The sequence below is a fragment of the Sorex fumeus genome, unplaced genomic scaffold (genome assembly GCF_029834395.1).
Source record: "Sorex fumeus unplaced genomic scaffold, SorFum_2.1 ptg000006l, whole genome shotgun sequence".
Lineage (NCBI taxonomy): Eukaryota > Metazoa > Chordata > Mammalia > Eulipotyphla > Soricidae > Sorex > Sorex fumeus.
In genome coordinates this window covers 57,440,441-57,457,511 of record NW_026606063.1, presented here as the reverse complement: position 1 = coordinate 57,457,511, position 17,071 = coordinate 57,440,441, and the positions used below count along the sequence as shown (strand labels likewise).

Genomic DNA, 17,071 nt, shown 5'->3' with positions numbered 1-17,071 from the left:
CCAGTCCCAAGCCTTACCCGAGGTCTCTGGGGTTCTTGTCTCGCTCGCAGAAAAGAATTTCAGGCGTAGACGAGCAGTGAAGTAACAGGTTTTATTTGGAGGCTTTTGGAGAGGGAGAGAAAGGGATAAACAGATAAGCGGGGGAATGGAGAGTAAGAGAGAGAGAGTAACGCGTCCAGAGGGAACGCGGGCTTCTCCGAGGGTGGAGAGAGTGCCAAGTGGGCTCTCGAGCTGGTTCTTATAGATCCTTCTGACTCGGAATGTTCTGGAATCTCCTTGGGGCTGTGTCGCTGGAGTTAACTGGATTGAAAGGGGGTTCGAGAATCATCTGACTTGGAATGTCCTGGAATCTCCTTGGGGCTGGGTCACTGGAGTCAACCGGATTGAAAGGGGGGTTCTTGAAAAGGAGGAATTTCATGGGGAGGAGGCCCATATCTTCAGGGTCTGGGAATGGTCTTATCAAGTCCTTATTCTCTGTCTCCACAGGGTGGGTCGGTCCTAGAATTCTTCTATGAGACTTTGTTTCATTGCAGAGAGCCTTTCCCTATCTACCTGCCTACATCACACAGACTGATGGTCAGAACGACCCATTTCATGCAGAGCTGTTAGCATACTTATAGAACGTCTGAAAGGGTTCAAGGTATAGGACCCTAGGTATGATAGATCATTTACAGAGATAAAGCATTTCTTCGGAAGCAATTCTCTTGGAGGGAATTAACTCAAGGAAACACTCTGTCTCCCAGGGACATTTATATTGCTTTCTCTTTCCGTTTAGTTGTATATATTAAACAATTCAGTTTACTTCTTATTAATATTTGCAGTTATTTATATAAACACAGTAAGAGATATAAATTCCAAAACTTAGTTCTCTGGGCTCTAAGGTAAATCCCAGACTAAGTCCTTAGGCAAGTCCAGCTTGTCATTCCTTGTGGAGGTATTGTCCTCAAGTCATAATAGCTTGCATCAAGACCATCCTTGGGGTCGGAGTAGTAGTACAGCAGACAGGGTGTTTACCTCGAATGTGGCTGACCCGGGTTTGTCCCGGGCATCCCACATGGTCCCCCAAGCACAGCCAGGAGTGATTCCTGAGTGCAGAGCTAGGAGGAACCCCTGAGCATCGCTGGCTATGACCCAAAAAAACAAAACAAAAAAAAAAAAGACTATGATTATATGATTTCTAGACTGGCCCATTTTGATGCCAGGGTAGCTTCACTGCTCGCCCTGGGTCCATCCCAGTCCCACAGCCGGACTTCCCTTTTGGGATGTTAGGAACTACAGCAACTGAAGCCTGAGTCTAGTAATTATGATGAATGCCCAGGAGTAGATATATTTCAGAGTTAACGAACTCCCAGATATTAGTGCAGCATTAACGGTCTTTCTGTGTTTAAGCAAAGAACATTGCTCTAGAGTAAAATATGAAAAGGTTATAGGGGAAATAGAAAAGCAAGTAATTCACTACAAATACAAAGTCCAAAAATACCAGAAGTTTTGACTTATAAATAATCAAGACTGATTTGGGGAATGTAACAATGAAAGGTAAAGCACAAAGGAAGGGTTTAAGGTAAATGCAGGGGGCTAGAGGGTGCTCATAATAGCACTGTAAGCTTCTCTGAGAGTTGGAAAAGGGACAATTCACTGATGAAGCCTAAAACACTTAGAATTATTATCCAACCATTGTGAGGGGCCCCAGAGTGTTCTGGAAGAGATTACCTAACCAGATTATTAATGGTGGTTTCTTGAAGGTTTTTTTGAGATTGAGCTGGAGCTCCAGTAGTTCTAGAATTAGAAGCGTTGGTGAGGCCTGTGTAGATGTAGTAAGTGGACCTAAAAGAGCCCAACATATCTATCTTTGGCCTGCACATTACCTTATAAATGTTGCAACATTTTAAACGTAGTTGATTTTATGTAAAGTCCAGCTATCTGGAATCTCTAGAAAACAGAGGCCCTGGCAGCAACCAGGGTCAATTTCCTGAATGCCAGGCATGAAATTTGCATAGTCCCTCACTCTGGCCAGCCTCATTCCACCTTCTCGGCTCCTGTGGCATCGGATTTTATCCCACATGTACACACACACACACACACACACACACACACACACACACCCCTAGGCTACCCCTAAAAGCAGATGTCACTAGACTGGAAAACACAACCAAGGGTCAAGTTTACTTCTTCTAGGTTGACTAGCAGATATGTTCACTTTGTTTGGAGACAACGGTGGGTAGAGAATGTGAGGTTTTCTCAGGACCAAATGGTGGCCAGCTGATGAGATAGTGACATCCCTGGAATCAAAGATCACCCTGCCTGCCCCCATACAGGGATTATGGTCCATCCCAAGCCTGTAGCCCCCAGGTTACATTCTATGCTTATGTTTCCCACCCAAGACACCTTAAAAATTTCTCTCAACTTCTCAGGTCATCTCTACTCACCAGAGGCTGGTTACAGTCTGCCCAGGAGTGAAGCCCAATAAATTTCTCCTGTTTCCTCACTTTACTTGTCTCTCTCCCACTGTCTGCAGTGGGAAAGGTCTCAGACCTATCAGGGACAATCCAAAGACAAAGACATGTAGGGCTGAAGTGATAATTCAGAAGGTAGGGCACTTATCTTACATGTGACTGGCCAGGCTTGATCCCAGGCAACACATATGGTCCCCTGAACCCCACCAGGAGTGATCCCTGAGCACAGAGCCCCTAAAAACCCAAGCAATGCTGAGTCCTGACTGCTTGGAGTGAAGTTGGTGGACTTCCATAGGTAGCTTATATGAGGTGAACAGGAGAGAAACAGTCACTTTCTCCTGATCCACCTCTGCTAGCTCAAGACCAGCTGGGAAGAATAGACTGATAAAGTCTGTGGATGAGCCCCTGTGTGGCATGGGCCAGCCCCACTACTGTAACCATCAAACCCATGTGAAATTCACTCGTCCTTCTTGGCATGAGAGTTAATCCCCACCATCTTTGCAGGAAAGGAAAGCCAGTCCTAGACCTTACCCACGCCTTCCAAGTCTTTGTCCTGGAAAAGAATTTCAGGAGGAAATGAGTAGTGAAGTAAAACAGATTTTATTTGGAGGATTTGGAGAAAGGGAGGGAGAGAAAAAGGGAGAAAAATGTGTCCAAGAGAGAACGTGGGCTTCTCCAAAGGCTAGGACTGATAAAGGAAAGCCAGTCCTAGGCCTTGCCCAGGCCTTAAAGGTCCTTGTTCTAACTCACAGAAAAGAATTTCAGAAGGAGATGAGCAGTGAAGTAAAAACAGATTTTGTTTGGATGGTTTGTTATTTTTTTAGGAGAAGAAAGGAGGGAGAGAAAGAGAGAAGTGCTCTCAATAGAGAACATGAGCTTCTACAAAGGCAGAGAGAGCCCAGTGCATAACTCGAGGGGGAGATGTGGGTGACACGTGCTCCAGCATGGCCACGTGTCCTTGGCCATGTGGGCACAAAGAGTACATGGGCTCAGGCAGCATATATATGCATGCTTCCTTTGTTAAAGTGGCTTTTATAGATTTTCCCAAGCTACCCTATGTGGGGTTTCTACCTAGGTAAGAGTCTATTCCTCAGGTGGTTGCCAACGGGGTAGATTTGGGAGTGGTTCATGGTATTCTTTGAAATTCCTTTCCCAGCCTTTGTTCTTGCTGGAGATTCTCTTAGAGGGGTCTCCAGCCTTCTCTGAGTCTGTTGGCACCATGTGAAGTCTTATCAGACCTTAGATCCTGTGTCTACAAGATGGGCTCTTTCAGGGGTATGGTGCCGCCAGCAGGTCAATCTGTACCTGTGAGGCGAGTATATCAGCAGCCTGATGGCGCCTTCAGACTTCCAGATACCCCAAAATAGCTGCTGTGCCTTTGGCCAGACGACAAAAACTTGGGGCAAAGTTTACCAAGAAGTAAACGGCCAAAAGTTAGGTATGTGGGAGACACACCCACAAACCACCTCCAACTCAGCTATATAATTGGAGGCGTGGCCTCTCTGGTTCCTGATTGAACTGCTTAATGGCCATCATCCCAGAGACTCAGAAACAAATCTTGAAACCAAGTGGCTTCTGGCAGGAATGCGTCCAGTCCCTGCAGTAGGTTACAGGCGCTGGGCCACCCCAGATGGGAATAGGTTTCGTGCCTTGGTCTGTTCCCCCAGCGGCCCAGTGGCCGCCATCCTCCAGAGGCCACTGGACACTCAGGTTTGGGCCTGCAGTGATGAGATCACGAGATGGGGGTGGAGCCGGCCCTTTCCTCCCCACCCCAATGAGGTGCCGAGTCACCACCCATGAATGGCTTTCTGGCTCCTAATCAAGCTGCTTAACGGCCATTATCCCAGAGACTCAGAAACAAATCTCAAAACCCAGCAGCTTTTGGCAGAAATGCGTCCGTACCCTGCAGTAGGTTACTGTCACCGGGCCACCCCAGGGGGGAAAGGGTGTTGTCCCTCCTCCTGCTTCCCCTAAGTGGCTCGGTAGCCGCCATCCTCCAGAGGCCATTGGACAGTCAGGTTTGGGCCTGCAATGACAAGACACATAGGGCCTCACGGGATGGAGGTGGAGCCGGCCCTTTCCTCCCCGTCCCAACAAGACCCTGAGTCGCCACCCAAGAACGGCCTCTCTCACTCCTGATCAAACTGCTTAATGGACATGATCCCAGAGACTCAGAAATAAATCATCGAACCCAACGGCTTTGGGCAGAAATGTGTCCAGTCTCTGCAATAGGTTACTGGCGCTGGGCCACCCCAGGAGGGAATAGGTTTCATGCCTTGGCCTGTTCCCCCTGGCAGCCCGGTGGCCGCTATCCTCCAGAGGCCACTGGACAGTCAGGTTTAGGCCCGCAGTGACAAGACACGTGGGGCCTCATGGGATGGGGGTGGAGACAACCCTTTTCTCCCCATCCCAACAAGACTCCGAGTTGCTCCCATGAGTGGCCTCTCTGGCTCCTGATCAAGCTGCTTAATGACCATGATCCCAGAGACTCAGAAACAAATCATGGAACCCAGTGTCTTTTGGCAGAAATGCGTCCAGTCCCTGCAGTGGGTTACCGGCATTGGACCAACCCAGGTGGGAATAGGTTTCGTGCCTTGTCCTGTTCCCCCTGGCGGCCTGGTAGCTGCCATCCTTCAGAGGCCACTGGACAGTCTGGGTCCGCAGTGATGAGACACGTGGGGCATCACAGGATGGGGGTGGAGCTGGCCCTTTCCTCCCCACCCCAACGAGGCCCCATGTTGCCGCCAACAAACGTCCTCTATGGCTCCTGATCAAGGTGCTTAACGGCCATGATCCCAAAGACTCAGAAACAAATCTTGAAACCCAGTGGCTTTTGGCAGAAATGCGTCTGGAACCCACAATAGGTTACTGTCGCCGGGCCACCCCAGGGGGGAAAGGGTGTTGATCCTCCGCCTGGCTCGGTAGCCGCCATCCTCCAGAGGCCATTGGACAGTCAGGTTTGGGCCTGCAATGACAAGACACATAGGGCCTCATGGGATGGAGGTGGAGCCGGCCCTTTCCTCCCCGTCCCAACAAGACCCTGAGTCGCCACCCAAGAACGGTGGCCGCCACCGTTGGCAGCTCGGTGGCCGCCATCCTCCTGAGGCCATTGGACAGTCAGGTTTGGGCCCGCAGTGATGAGACATGTTGGGCCTCACAGAATGGCGGTGGAGCCAGTCCTTTCCTCATCACCCCAATGAGACCCCAAGTCATCGCCCAACGAACAGCCTGTCTGGCTCCTGATCAAGCTGCTTAATGGCCATGATCCAAGAGACTCAGAAACAAATCTCAGAAACCAGTGGCTTTTGGCAGAAATGCATCCAGACCCCACAGTAGGTTACTGTCGCTGGGCCACCCCAGGGGGGAAAGGGTATTGTCCCTCCGCCTGCTCCCCCTAGGAGGCTCGGTGGCCACCATCCTTCAGAGGCCACTGGACAGTCTGGTTTGGGCCCTCAGTGACGAGACATATTGGGCCTCACAGGATGGGGGTGGAGCCAGCCTTTTCCTCCCTGTCCCAACAAGACCCCGAGTCGCCGCCCATGAATGGCCTTTCTGGCTCCTGATCAAGCTGCTTAATGGCCATGATCCCAGAGACTCAGGAACAAATCTCGGAACCCAGTAGATTTTGGCAGAAATCCCTTCAGATTTAAGTGTTAAAATTTCAGAATTTCAAATCCGTGTGGCCACTACTGCAGCCATGCAACATCATATGTTATTCATAACCAGCAATAGAAAACAAATTGTCTACTGTTGCCTTTTCAGCAGATCTGAGGGTTGGAGTAAAATCTCAAATAAGAATGGTGGGTCTGGTGTCAAAATATTGAATGTGATCAAAGTAGAGAGAGAGTAATGTGGAAATCATCTGCCCCACAGGTAGGGGGAGGGTGTGGGATGTGGGTATACTGGGGTTGTTGGGGGTGGAGAATGGGCACTGGTGAAGGTACAGGTGTTTTATTGTCTGACCGAGACTTAGACCCGAAAGCTTTGTAACTGCTCTCACGGTGATTCAATAAATAAGATTATATATAAAAAAAATTAGATGGACTCTTTGCAGCCTCAAGACTATTGGATATTTTACTACCTAGGAATTCCATTGCCATGGGGGTGGGTGTCCTTCCTTACTACCTGTCTATATCAGGAAGAACTAGAGGAGGGGAAACAGTGGGGGGGGGGACCAAATTATGGTCACTTCTCATCTTGGTTGCCTCTAGTTCTATAGTGAGCATTCTTGACAGCAGAGATGTTAAACTCTTGGTACTTGCACTACAGGTTCCCCCCTTTGTGCCCATAACAGACATGATTCATCGATCACAGTTCATTCTACTGTGCTCAGTACCCCTCTGAGCCCAGATGTAACTTTAAAATCATTTTTCCAACACAGAACTCAGGTCTGTCACTACCACTGGTTAGAGTTAATTCTCTTTGCTATAAAGTTCTGCCTCTCTCTGATAGCCTACAAAATGCATTTGGCCCTCATTTAATCACAAATTGTATGTGGTAAATTCTGTGCTACATACCAAGGATGTAGCATTGAAAAACACACTTGTTTTATACTTTATTTAATTTTGGCGTATTTTCTTTCCCTCCCCCCTCTTTCTTTCTTCCTTTTTCCTCTTTTATTTGGGGTCATACCCAGAAATGCTCAGGGGTTACTCCTGGCTCTTGCACTCAGGAATTAGTCCTGGAAGTGCTCAGAGGACCTTATGGGATCTGGGGATTGAACTTGGGCCGGCTGTATGCTAGATGCCCTACCTGCTATACTATCTCTCTGCATCCCTCCCCTCCACATTTCTTTCTTCCTTTATTTTACCACATCTGGATATACTCAAGGGTTGCTTCGGACTCTACGCTAGGAGTCACTCCTGTCAGTGCTCAGGGGATCCTCTGTAATGTCAAGGTATCAAACTAGGCTTGGCTGCATGCCCTGCCCACTGTACTATCTCTCTGGCCCCTGCATACTTGATTTTGTTTATCTTTTCTTGGTGTGAATTTTGTTCTGTTTTCTGTGCCAGAAATTAAACCCAGCACTTGTGAAATTCAAACCTTAACCATGCAAGAGAGGCACATGCTTTACCATTGTACCACTTCCCTGGCTCTGTTTATGTGAATTGTCCTGAATAGCAATTATAAATCATATAATTATGATTCATAGAGACAAAACACAGATTTATAGTTTCCAGCACCTCTGGGAAGGGAGAAATGAGGAGTAAAGCTGATGCACGTAAGATTTCTTTCTCAGGTGATGACATGTTCTGGAATTAGAAAGTAGATAGTTATATAAACTTATGAATATATTAAAAATCTAATTATACCAATTAAGCCTAAGGTTAGAAAATGCCAAAAGTACATGAATTATAATATTTGAATTATGTTTCAGTTAACTTGCTATTTAGGAAAATTTTTATAGTTTTGAGCCACTGAGAATTTAAATTTGTTTATTACCTTAGCAAAATGTAGCCCCATCCTATTGATACATGTCTGCCCAGATTATCAGTTAGTGTAAGGGCAGAAAGAGGCATATATAAACTTGCAAACATTTCCCAAAACTTCAGAAAGTTACAGAAATATGTGTTCCAATAAAATGAGAGATTAAAGCAAGAAAGAGGAAGAAAAAGGATCTGAACAAGGCCCTAACACAGGAGTAGAGAAGGGAATTCTGAAGATGATGGAGAAGAGAAATTCCAGGATGTTAGATGCTGAACTGTAGAGGAGAGAAAGCCAGTCCTACAGGGGAAAAACTACAACTGGTGGAATTAAAACCTGATAGATTTAAAAGAGTTTGTGGCCAGAGATATAATACTGTGGGTAGGATACTTCTTTGCACATAGCCAATCTGAGCATCAAACCCAGATTGATGCCCAGATTGGCTGTGTGCATATATGGACTCTCAAGAACTGCCAGGAGTAACCCCTGAACATTGTTGCATGTGCCCCCTCCAAAAAAGAAGTACCACAGGTTTAGAGATAGTATCGGGTTTAAGGCACATGCCTTGGATGCAGCCGACCCAGGTATATCCCCAGCATTGCATGGTTCCCTGAACATTGCGGGATGCATCCCCCCAAGGCATGGGCTCTCACATAGAACCATAAGTTCAGTGACCAAGAATCATGGGAAGCCAAAAGCCTCCTGAGCCGTGCTTGGGAGAGTCCCCCAAAATAAATAAATCAAAGCTTTAGAAATATCACAGAGGATAGATCAAAGGGCTGAAACAAGTACTTTGCATGCTGGAGACCCAGATTGAATCCCTGGCACCATATGTTCCCCCAGCACCCATGAGAGTGACTCTTGAGCATCAAGCCTGGGGTGGTTCCTGAGCACCTGGCCCCAAAACAAAACAAAAAACAACAACAACAAAAATAGGCACATTCCCATTCCTGGTCTCGGGCATTCCAACTTGGGATGTTCCATTCCTTCCTTTTACTTCATTGGGTTCTTTCTTTCTCCTGCCCCCTCTTGGCTCCCCTCTCACTCATATTTCTGAAACAAAACTTTTTTATGTCACAAAAATTAAAAGAAAAGATCACAGAGCTCTTGACAGATATTGGAAGAAAGTTTGGTCAAACTTTCAAGAAATCAAGGCAAGGAAAAACAAACAAAAATACCCCCTTCAAGAAAACCCAGCAACAACAAAGAAATTCATAGTGAAAAGCACCAAATCATAAAAGAAAAGATGTGGAACTGGAGACTGAAAACACTTGAGATATAATAATTATTAAAAATACTGAATATAGATAAAACAACTGGCCATAGCAATGCTGCCAAACCCCGTGCCAGGCTGTTTCATTTGGGGCACCCCGGGGGGGGGGGGGCGGGTGAGACCCCTACCCACCCAAGGGACCCAGCCCTAGCAACCGAAAACTTCCAGAATCCAACCTCACAGCTCACAGCTGCTCTCCACACACTCGGGCCAAGCCTCACCCATGAGTAAACCTATTCCTGGACATCTCATATCTCACACCACTCATATTCCAAGAGTAGCGCACCACATTTGATGGGGTTTAAAGTAGAAGGCAACCGATCTTAGAGGGAAATATATTTTTACAGATATATATGTGGGTGTATATATATATACATATATATATATATGCACACAAGGCTCAACATTTTTTTCTTTTTGGGTCACACCCGGTGATGCACAGGGGTTACTCCTGGCTCTGCTCTCAGGAATTACTCCTGACACTGCTCAGGGGACCATATGGGATGCTGGGAATCGAACCCGGGTCAGCCACGTGCAAGGCAAACGTCCTACCTGCAGTACTATCATTTCAGCCCCAAGGCTCAACTTTTAACAACATATTAGTAATCTCTTATAGAAGGGCTTAATGGCCCGTGGATGAAATATAACAATCTTCACACATTCTCCCCTAAGGAAAGTTTTTTGGTGCATTTTCAGCGGTTTATTCATAACAAACAGTACAAAATAAATTATTTCGGTTCTGCTTTGGAGTAGGGTTTGGAGTTTGGGATGGAAACATCCAAAATATGGTAGTGGGAAGGTGGAATGGTGGTTCCATTGGTGTTCGAATATTAAATGTAATCAAATATTGTGAACTACTTTATAAAAAATAAAATTAAATTAAAAAATTAAATTAAAAATACTGAATATAGATTTAGTCCTCAACAGAGTTTTAATGGTATTGGGAGAGCACTGGGCAATAAGGCAATGAGAAGGCTCAGTTCTTCCTCCCGTGTGCTAATTGCAGTGGACACTGTCTACAGGCTGAGTCAGAAGATTGATTGCAAAACCCAAAGTGGACTTGGGATCTCACACCGCAGAGCCACTGTGATCCAAAGTGATCCACAGCCACTGTGACATACTCCGGGATTGGGATCCCACTGACCCTGTAACCGCACCAAGTGCGTACTTCTAAAGCAGTTTTAGTCACACCTGGCTTCCCCGAATACACTTTCAAAAAACTACATAAATTCTCACATCAGCCACTGAATGAAATGGAATTGTCAAAAAGTTTAGCTCTAATGCAGAAAAAACTTTACCCCAAACAAAACCAGAACCAAAAAGGGAAGGAAGGCAAAGGGGCTAAAAATGGGAAAAGTTCTGGAAATGTTTAATAGCCCTGCCCTAGCAGCAGGCCAGAGGTATTGACAGCAGTCTGGACATCACCAAGTTGTACTGCTTTATGTTGTTTTCTTTCTTTCCTTCTTTCTTTCTTTCTTTCTTTCTTTCTTTCTTTCTTTCTTTCTTTCTTTCTTTCTTTCTCTCTCTCTTTCTTCCTTATTTCCCTCCCTCTTCCCTCTCTCCCTCCCTCTTCTTTCCTTCCTTCCTTCCTTCCTTCCTTCCTTCCTTCCTTCCTTCCTTCCCTCCCTCCTTCCTTTCTCTTTCTAAAGTAAGAGCACATTAATTAGAAAACCAATTTCCCACTGCTAAAGAGAGACACATATCTGTACTTAGGTTTTCTAAGAAAAAAGTTTCCTTGGAAGAAAAAGCCTAATGGTTTGCTCTCACATTGCTTACACAATGCTGAAATGTCACTGAAATCCAAATCTGATTGCCATGTGCCTTTCTTAGGTTGCCTGGCTTGTTAACTTCATCTGGACTGTGTGACTTGGGCAATAATTCTCTAGATTACCTGATTCTATACAGAGATTGTATTACCCTTATAACTAACTGATCTTGAGTCAGGATAGTGAGAATAAAAGAGAAGAGGGGACCTAAAAAGTGCCCACAAGAGTATGATTCTCCAGGCTTAATCAGCTCAAATCATTTGCTTGAGACTCCTGACTTTGTCCTTTTCTAGACCCCCGATTCCTTTTCAGAACCAAGAACCATCCAGCTTTGTGACAGCATCCAGACTTCTAGGCAACGGACACAGGGCTCTATTTGCCCCACGAAACTGGAGCAACACTTGGACCAAGGTGCTCCAAGAGGAAATTTCCCTCGAGAGGGCAGAGGAAGTAGGGTGTGAAGATGCTGCGGCTGGTGATGGAGTCAGCCAAAATCGATCCACCTCTGACTCCTGAGCCCAGACTCTGCGTGACCTTCTACTTCAGGGGTGAGAGTCAGGGTGCCGGGTGACAGAAACTGAGAGTCCCCGAGCTTGTGCACCAGCCCACTGAGCTCTCTTCCTAATGGCTTTGTTTTGTTTTGGAGCCACACCTGGCTCTGTTGAGGGCTTACTTCTGGCTCTGTGTTCAATGATCACTCCTGGCAGGCCCAGGGGACCCTATGGGATGCCAGGGGTTGACCCTGGGTCAGCTGCATGCAAGAGTCTTACCTGCTGTTCTATCTCTTTGACTCCTGTTTCTTGGGATTTTTCTGTAAACCAAAATTGTGCGAGGGAAAAAGTACCGGCTTCATAGGATTAATATGAGGATTTAACATCAGTACTGTTCTTTGTTCAAGTTCTAGCAATAAATGTTACTTTTATCCTTGCAAAGCCTTTTTATAAATATAATTGCTGTTGCCCCTTACAATTCTGAGGCAAATGAGACAAATTGTAGGGCGTATGTAAGGCAAAAGCCCTACTGCTGTACTTTCTCTTCAGCCCCTCCATTATTTTTTGTAGATATATGAAAGATGTCCGAGAAAAGTGGGAGATTTATGATAAAGATTTCAGATTATATATGTATAATCTCATCTTCACTATATGTGTGAGAGTTGAGAGCAAAAGGGATAGAAGGGAAAGGATTATGAGTCATATGAGTCAGCCAGCAGAGAAGAGGAAGAGGAGTGTGCAGGAAAATGAGGTTTCCCAAGAAGTGTGGAGAGGAGAAAAGAGGGGCAAAAACAAAAAAGTGAGAGGGGACCAAAGCAATCGTACATCAGGTAGGGCTTTTGTTTGCCTTTTATGCGGCGAACCTGGGTTCGATTCCCAGCATCCCATATGTCCCTGAATACCATCAGGAGTAATTCCTAACTGCAGAGACAGGAATAATCCCTGAGCATCGCCGGATGTGACCCCACCACCCCCCAAAAAAGGTGAGAGAGAGAGGAGATAGACAGATACAAAGAGAGAGCAAGAGCGAGAGAGAGAGAGAGACAGAGAGAGAGAGACAGAGAGAGAGAGCGCGCGCAGAAGTACCAGGAAAACATGCTGGGAGTAAGCCCTGAGAACTGCAGGGTATGGCAAAAGACTAAGCCAAAATAAAACAGATATGAACAGCAAACCACACTCCTTTCATGTTTTCTGTTCTGTGAAAGATACCCACTGAGCACCTGCGATGAAATTTCTAAGTCTTGAGGCTCATCATGCCTCTGGTTTTTCAGTTCAAGAAAGCATGATGGGTGTCCCATGAGTCTTGCCCTGATGAACTTTTCACAGGGATCCAGGGAGCAGCCTCTCAGATTCCAGGCCCCCTTACCTACCTCATTATTGTGAACGTGGTCTTGCTCTTAGAAATAGCTCTTACCCATATGCTTAGACATCCCACAGACTTACCTACAATTTTTATAGTATTTGGTATTTTTCACTTCTTTTCTATGGTCCCCTGAACACAGAACACCACTGAGAGTGATCTCTGAGCATAAAACCAGCAGTAAGGCCCGAGCGCGGCAGGTGGAAGACCGGAAGGAAGGGTGGGGGAGAAGAAAAATCTCATGGGAGCTGTTAGGAGTCAGACGGCGCAGTGAGCATCACCCAAGCCCCAGGGGCCAGTCACAGGGTCCCACCTGGCAGCAGGATGGATGAGCACCAGCAGGATAGTGGGGAAGAAAATTAAATGAGCATAGAATATAGTCAGTCAGAGGGGATGAATGTACCCTTATAAAAGGTGAGACACTTGGAAACTGCCTCCCTCATCCCATTGGAACTCAGCATCATATCACACCTGCCAATGCAGATTGAAATCTTCCTAGTGGATTCTACTGCTCTCTGCCCCACTGGGTCTAGACTTGAAAGCATTTGTTATACCAACATGGCCCCTGGGTGTCTTTGCAGATGCCAAGAAGAGAACCACAGAAGTGGAAGGGAATAACCCCGTATGGAATGAGGTAAGTCTGTGACCATCCCAGTCACCAGGCTGATCTCAGCGCCTGCTCAGCTGTCCTGGAGCACATAGGAGCCACAGAGGATTCTCCCAAGGGAGAAACTGAGCTGTCCAAGCACTGCAGGCCGAATTGGCCTGGAGCTATTCTGGGACCTTCTCTCGCCCTGGGAATGGTTCCTGTCATGGTCCATCTTGCCCTGCCCAGCCAAGCTGATATTCCCAGGAGTCTCAAGCAAACCAGGGATCCCTTCTCTCTCCCATCCCCCCGCACCCTTGGTCCCCAAACCTCTTATCTACTAACATGGTACAGTATTTCCAGCCACAGAAGCCCAGAAACCTGTGCGGGTAGCAAACCCCATTTTCTTAGGAAATTAGACTTGAGGGCTGGAGCAATAGTACAGCAGGTAGGGGGCGCTTGTCGTGCATGCAACTCACCCAGATTTAATCATGCCATCCCATAGGGTCCCCAAAGCCCTGAGTAATTCCTAAACATCGCAGGGTATGGCCCTCCAAAAAAAACTAAAATAATTTTTGAGGAAACCTCAAAAGATATTTCCTCAGCTTGAGAGAATAGTACCCTCCTATTCCCCATATCTCCCCTCATCTGAAAGACCTCTATCTGCCTCTTGCAGACCCTAGTCTGGCACCTTAAGAACTTTCCCTTGCAAAATGACTCTTTCCTGCAAGCCATCCTTCGGAACAAAACCTCAGTGAAGAGTGAAAGGTAGGCTGGAGGGGCCCAGAGCAACAGTACGGAGGCAGAATGTCTTGCCTCTAACCAGTCTGGGTTTATCACCAGTAGCCCACGTGGTCCTCCTCTGGTGGGGAGATTATTTAGAACCCATCGATTGCTAGACTATCTCTAAGCACTGTCAGGTGTTGCCCAAACCTGAGTGTAGGAGGGGTGCTGGGGTGGGGGTAGGTGCACGGTTGGAGAGATAATGCAGTGGGTAAGGGGCTGCCTTCCATGAAGCCAACCTGGGTTGGATCCTAGCACCCTATATGGCTCTCAAGTCCCACCAGGATTGATCCCTAAGCACAGAGCCAGGTTATAAGCCCTGAGAACCACCACTTATGCCCTCCATAAAAAAGAAAGAAAGAAAGAAAGAAAGAAAGAAAGAAAAAGGTAAAGGATGGGATGAGAGGGTAGCTTGCTTTTTCATGTGTGAGGCCCCAAGGGAAGTTCCTGGAACCTCATGTGAAAGAGGAGGGAAGTGAGGGGAAAGGAGGGAAAGGGAAGAGGAAAAGGGAGAGGAAGAGGAAGGGAGGAAGGGTGGAGAGAAGGGGCAGGAAGCGGGGAGGAAAGGGACGGAAAAGTAATGGTGAAGAAGGAGGAGTTGACCCTCTGACTAAAGGTGCAGCAGATGCTGCATTTCTCTAGTGTATAATTCAGATGCAGGAACCAGAACCCCACTTCAGGCAGCTCATTAAGAAAATAAAAAAGGAAAGAAAATGGGAGAGCTGAAGAAGGCTAGCAAGTCTGAGACTAAGTCTAATTAGCCTGGGAGCCCAGTAACGGTTGTGTCTCCTCTGAGGTCACAGGGAAAGAGATGAGGTCTCAAATCTCCTACCTCTCTCTGCCACCCCCTGCTTCCTCCTACTGTCCAGTTCTAGTGCCCACTAATGCCCCAAGCTCAGGAATCCTAGGACAGACTCAGCAGATCCACTTCCAGCAAGTGTCCTCCCTATCTGCTTACCTGCTACTCAGTCATTTCAGTTCTGGGGCATAGGAGCAGAGATTCTGGAAAGAGCCAGTCAGTGGGATGCCATGTGCCCTGGAAACCCCATGCCAGGTCCCCAGAGACAGTCCTGCTCCCTCTGGTGGATGTTCCTTGCACTATGTTCTTCCATCTCTAGGGTGGGGAAGGATCCCCTTCTCCCTGCTCAGTAGCCTTGCCTGCCCCTTGTCTCCCCAGATTTATTGGCTCAGCCGTAATATCGCTCAAGCCTTTGGTGAAGAAACCAGATAAGGTCCTTTTCCTGAAAGACCTGCCCCTGATCAGCCAATATATGACGGTCTCAAACGTGAGTCGGGTCCTAGGAAGGGTGACTGGGGGAGTTAGTGTGGGGGGGGGGGTGCAGAGAATCCTGGAATACTGCACTCAGAGATTCTGTGACCTCCACTAGACAACAACCCATCAAACGCTGTCGTTATCTTCCCAACTCCCTCATGTACAGACCAGCCCTTCACCACCCTTCCACTGTTGCTTCTCCCCCATCCTCCAGAGTAAGTTGATAGATCATTCAGGGCTTGGGGTGCAACCCTGAAAAAGCCCATTGTCCACTGGAGTGGCAAGTACAAAAGCACACATTTACAAGGGTCAGTAATACGGCATCAGCGAGACCAGGAGTGAGTGAGGCCCCTGGGGAGGTAATGAAAGACTTTACAGCGGAAATGAATGGAGCCAAAGGGGAATAGGTGGGGCTATGGACTCAGCTTTATAGTTAGCAGAGGAGCCAGCCACCACCACGTGCACTTTGGAACAAAGAATAGCTCATCAGAGGAACGGGAATGATTTGTAGTTGTAAAAGTGATGAATCCAGGCACACCCTGCCTGATTTAAAGGCTATGGACATGAGGAACATGAAGACTTCTACACACTGACTTTCTTTAAGACTGGAGAGATAGTACACTAGATAAGACTCTTGTCTTGCATGTCGTCAACCCTGGTTCAATTCCTGGCACCGCTTATAGTCCCCTGAGCACCACCAGGAGTGAGTCCTGAACACAGCCAGATGTGGCGCATAAACCAAATCAAACAATACAAAACACATTTTGGCTTTCTTCAGTTGACCCTAAGTTGAAAGTGGAGACAAAAATGAAGGAAGCTGGGGCCAGAGCAATATACAGCAGAGGGTATTGGTCTTGCACACAGTTGACCTGGGTAACTCCGGCATCCCATATGGTCCCCAGAGCACTGCCAGGAGTAATTCCTGAGGGCAGAGTCAAGTGTAATTCTTGAGCATCACTGGGTGTGACTCAAAAAGCCAATAAATAATATTTTTTAAAAAATAGAAGGAAGCTTTTAGTTATTTGACAGTTCTGGGCATTTGAGGCTGGTCCTGATGGTTTGGCTTCTGGATGATTGCTAGAGATAGAGGTCTGAGACTCTGTCCAGACTGTCCATGGTTGATGAGCAAAGCTGCGTTCTGCAGAGTCTGGGTTCATTTCTTGAGCTCACCACTTGTAAACTTTGGATCAAAGTTCCATATTTATTTAATTAATTCATTTATTTATTCTGCACACAGCCAACATGGCCGACCCGAGTCCAATTCCTCCGCTCCTCTCGGAGAGCCCGGCAAGCTACCGAGAGTATCTCGCCGCACGGCAGAGCCTGGCAAGCTCCCCGTGACGTATTCGATACGCCAAACACAGTAACAACAAAGTCTCACAATAGAGACGTTACTGGGCCCGCTCAAGAAAATCGATGAACAATGGGAGGACAGTGACAGTGATTTATTTATTTATTTGTTTGTTTTGCTTTTTTGGGTCACGCCCGGCGATGCTCAGGGCTGACTCCTGGCTCTGCACTTAAGAATCACTCCTGGCAGTGCTCAGGAGACCATATGGGATCCAAACCCATAAGCTGGGAATCAAACTATAAGCTGGGAATCGAACCCAGGTGGGCCGCGTGCAAGGCAAATGCCCTACCCACTGTGCTATCGCTTCAGCC

The 17,071-nt window shown here is 47.0% G+C and overlaps 1 protein-coding gene across 1 annotated transcript in view; it reads left to right on the top strand.

The window, feature by feature from the left end:
* Positions 1-11,379: 11,379 nt before the first annotated feature.
* The window catches only part of FER1L5 (fer-1 like family member 5), a 55,662-nt gene continuing 49,970 nt past the window's right edge, over positions 11,380-17,071 (top strand). Inside the window, exons 1-4 of the mRNA XM_056129055.1 lie at positions 11,380-11,464; positions 13,349-13,401; positions 14,030-14,121; positions 15,314-15,422. Of these exons, the coding sequence (XP_055985030.1) occupies positions 11,380-11,464; positions 13,349-13,401; positions 14,030-14,121; positions 15,314-15,422 (339 nt within the window). The remainder of the gene's footprint in view (positions 11,465-13,348; positions 13,402-14,029; positions 14,122-15,313; positions 15,423-17,071) is intronic.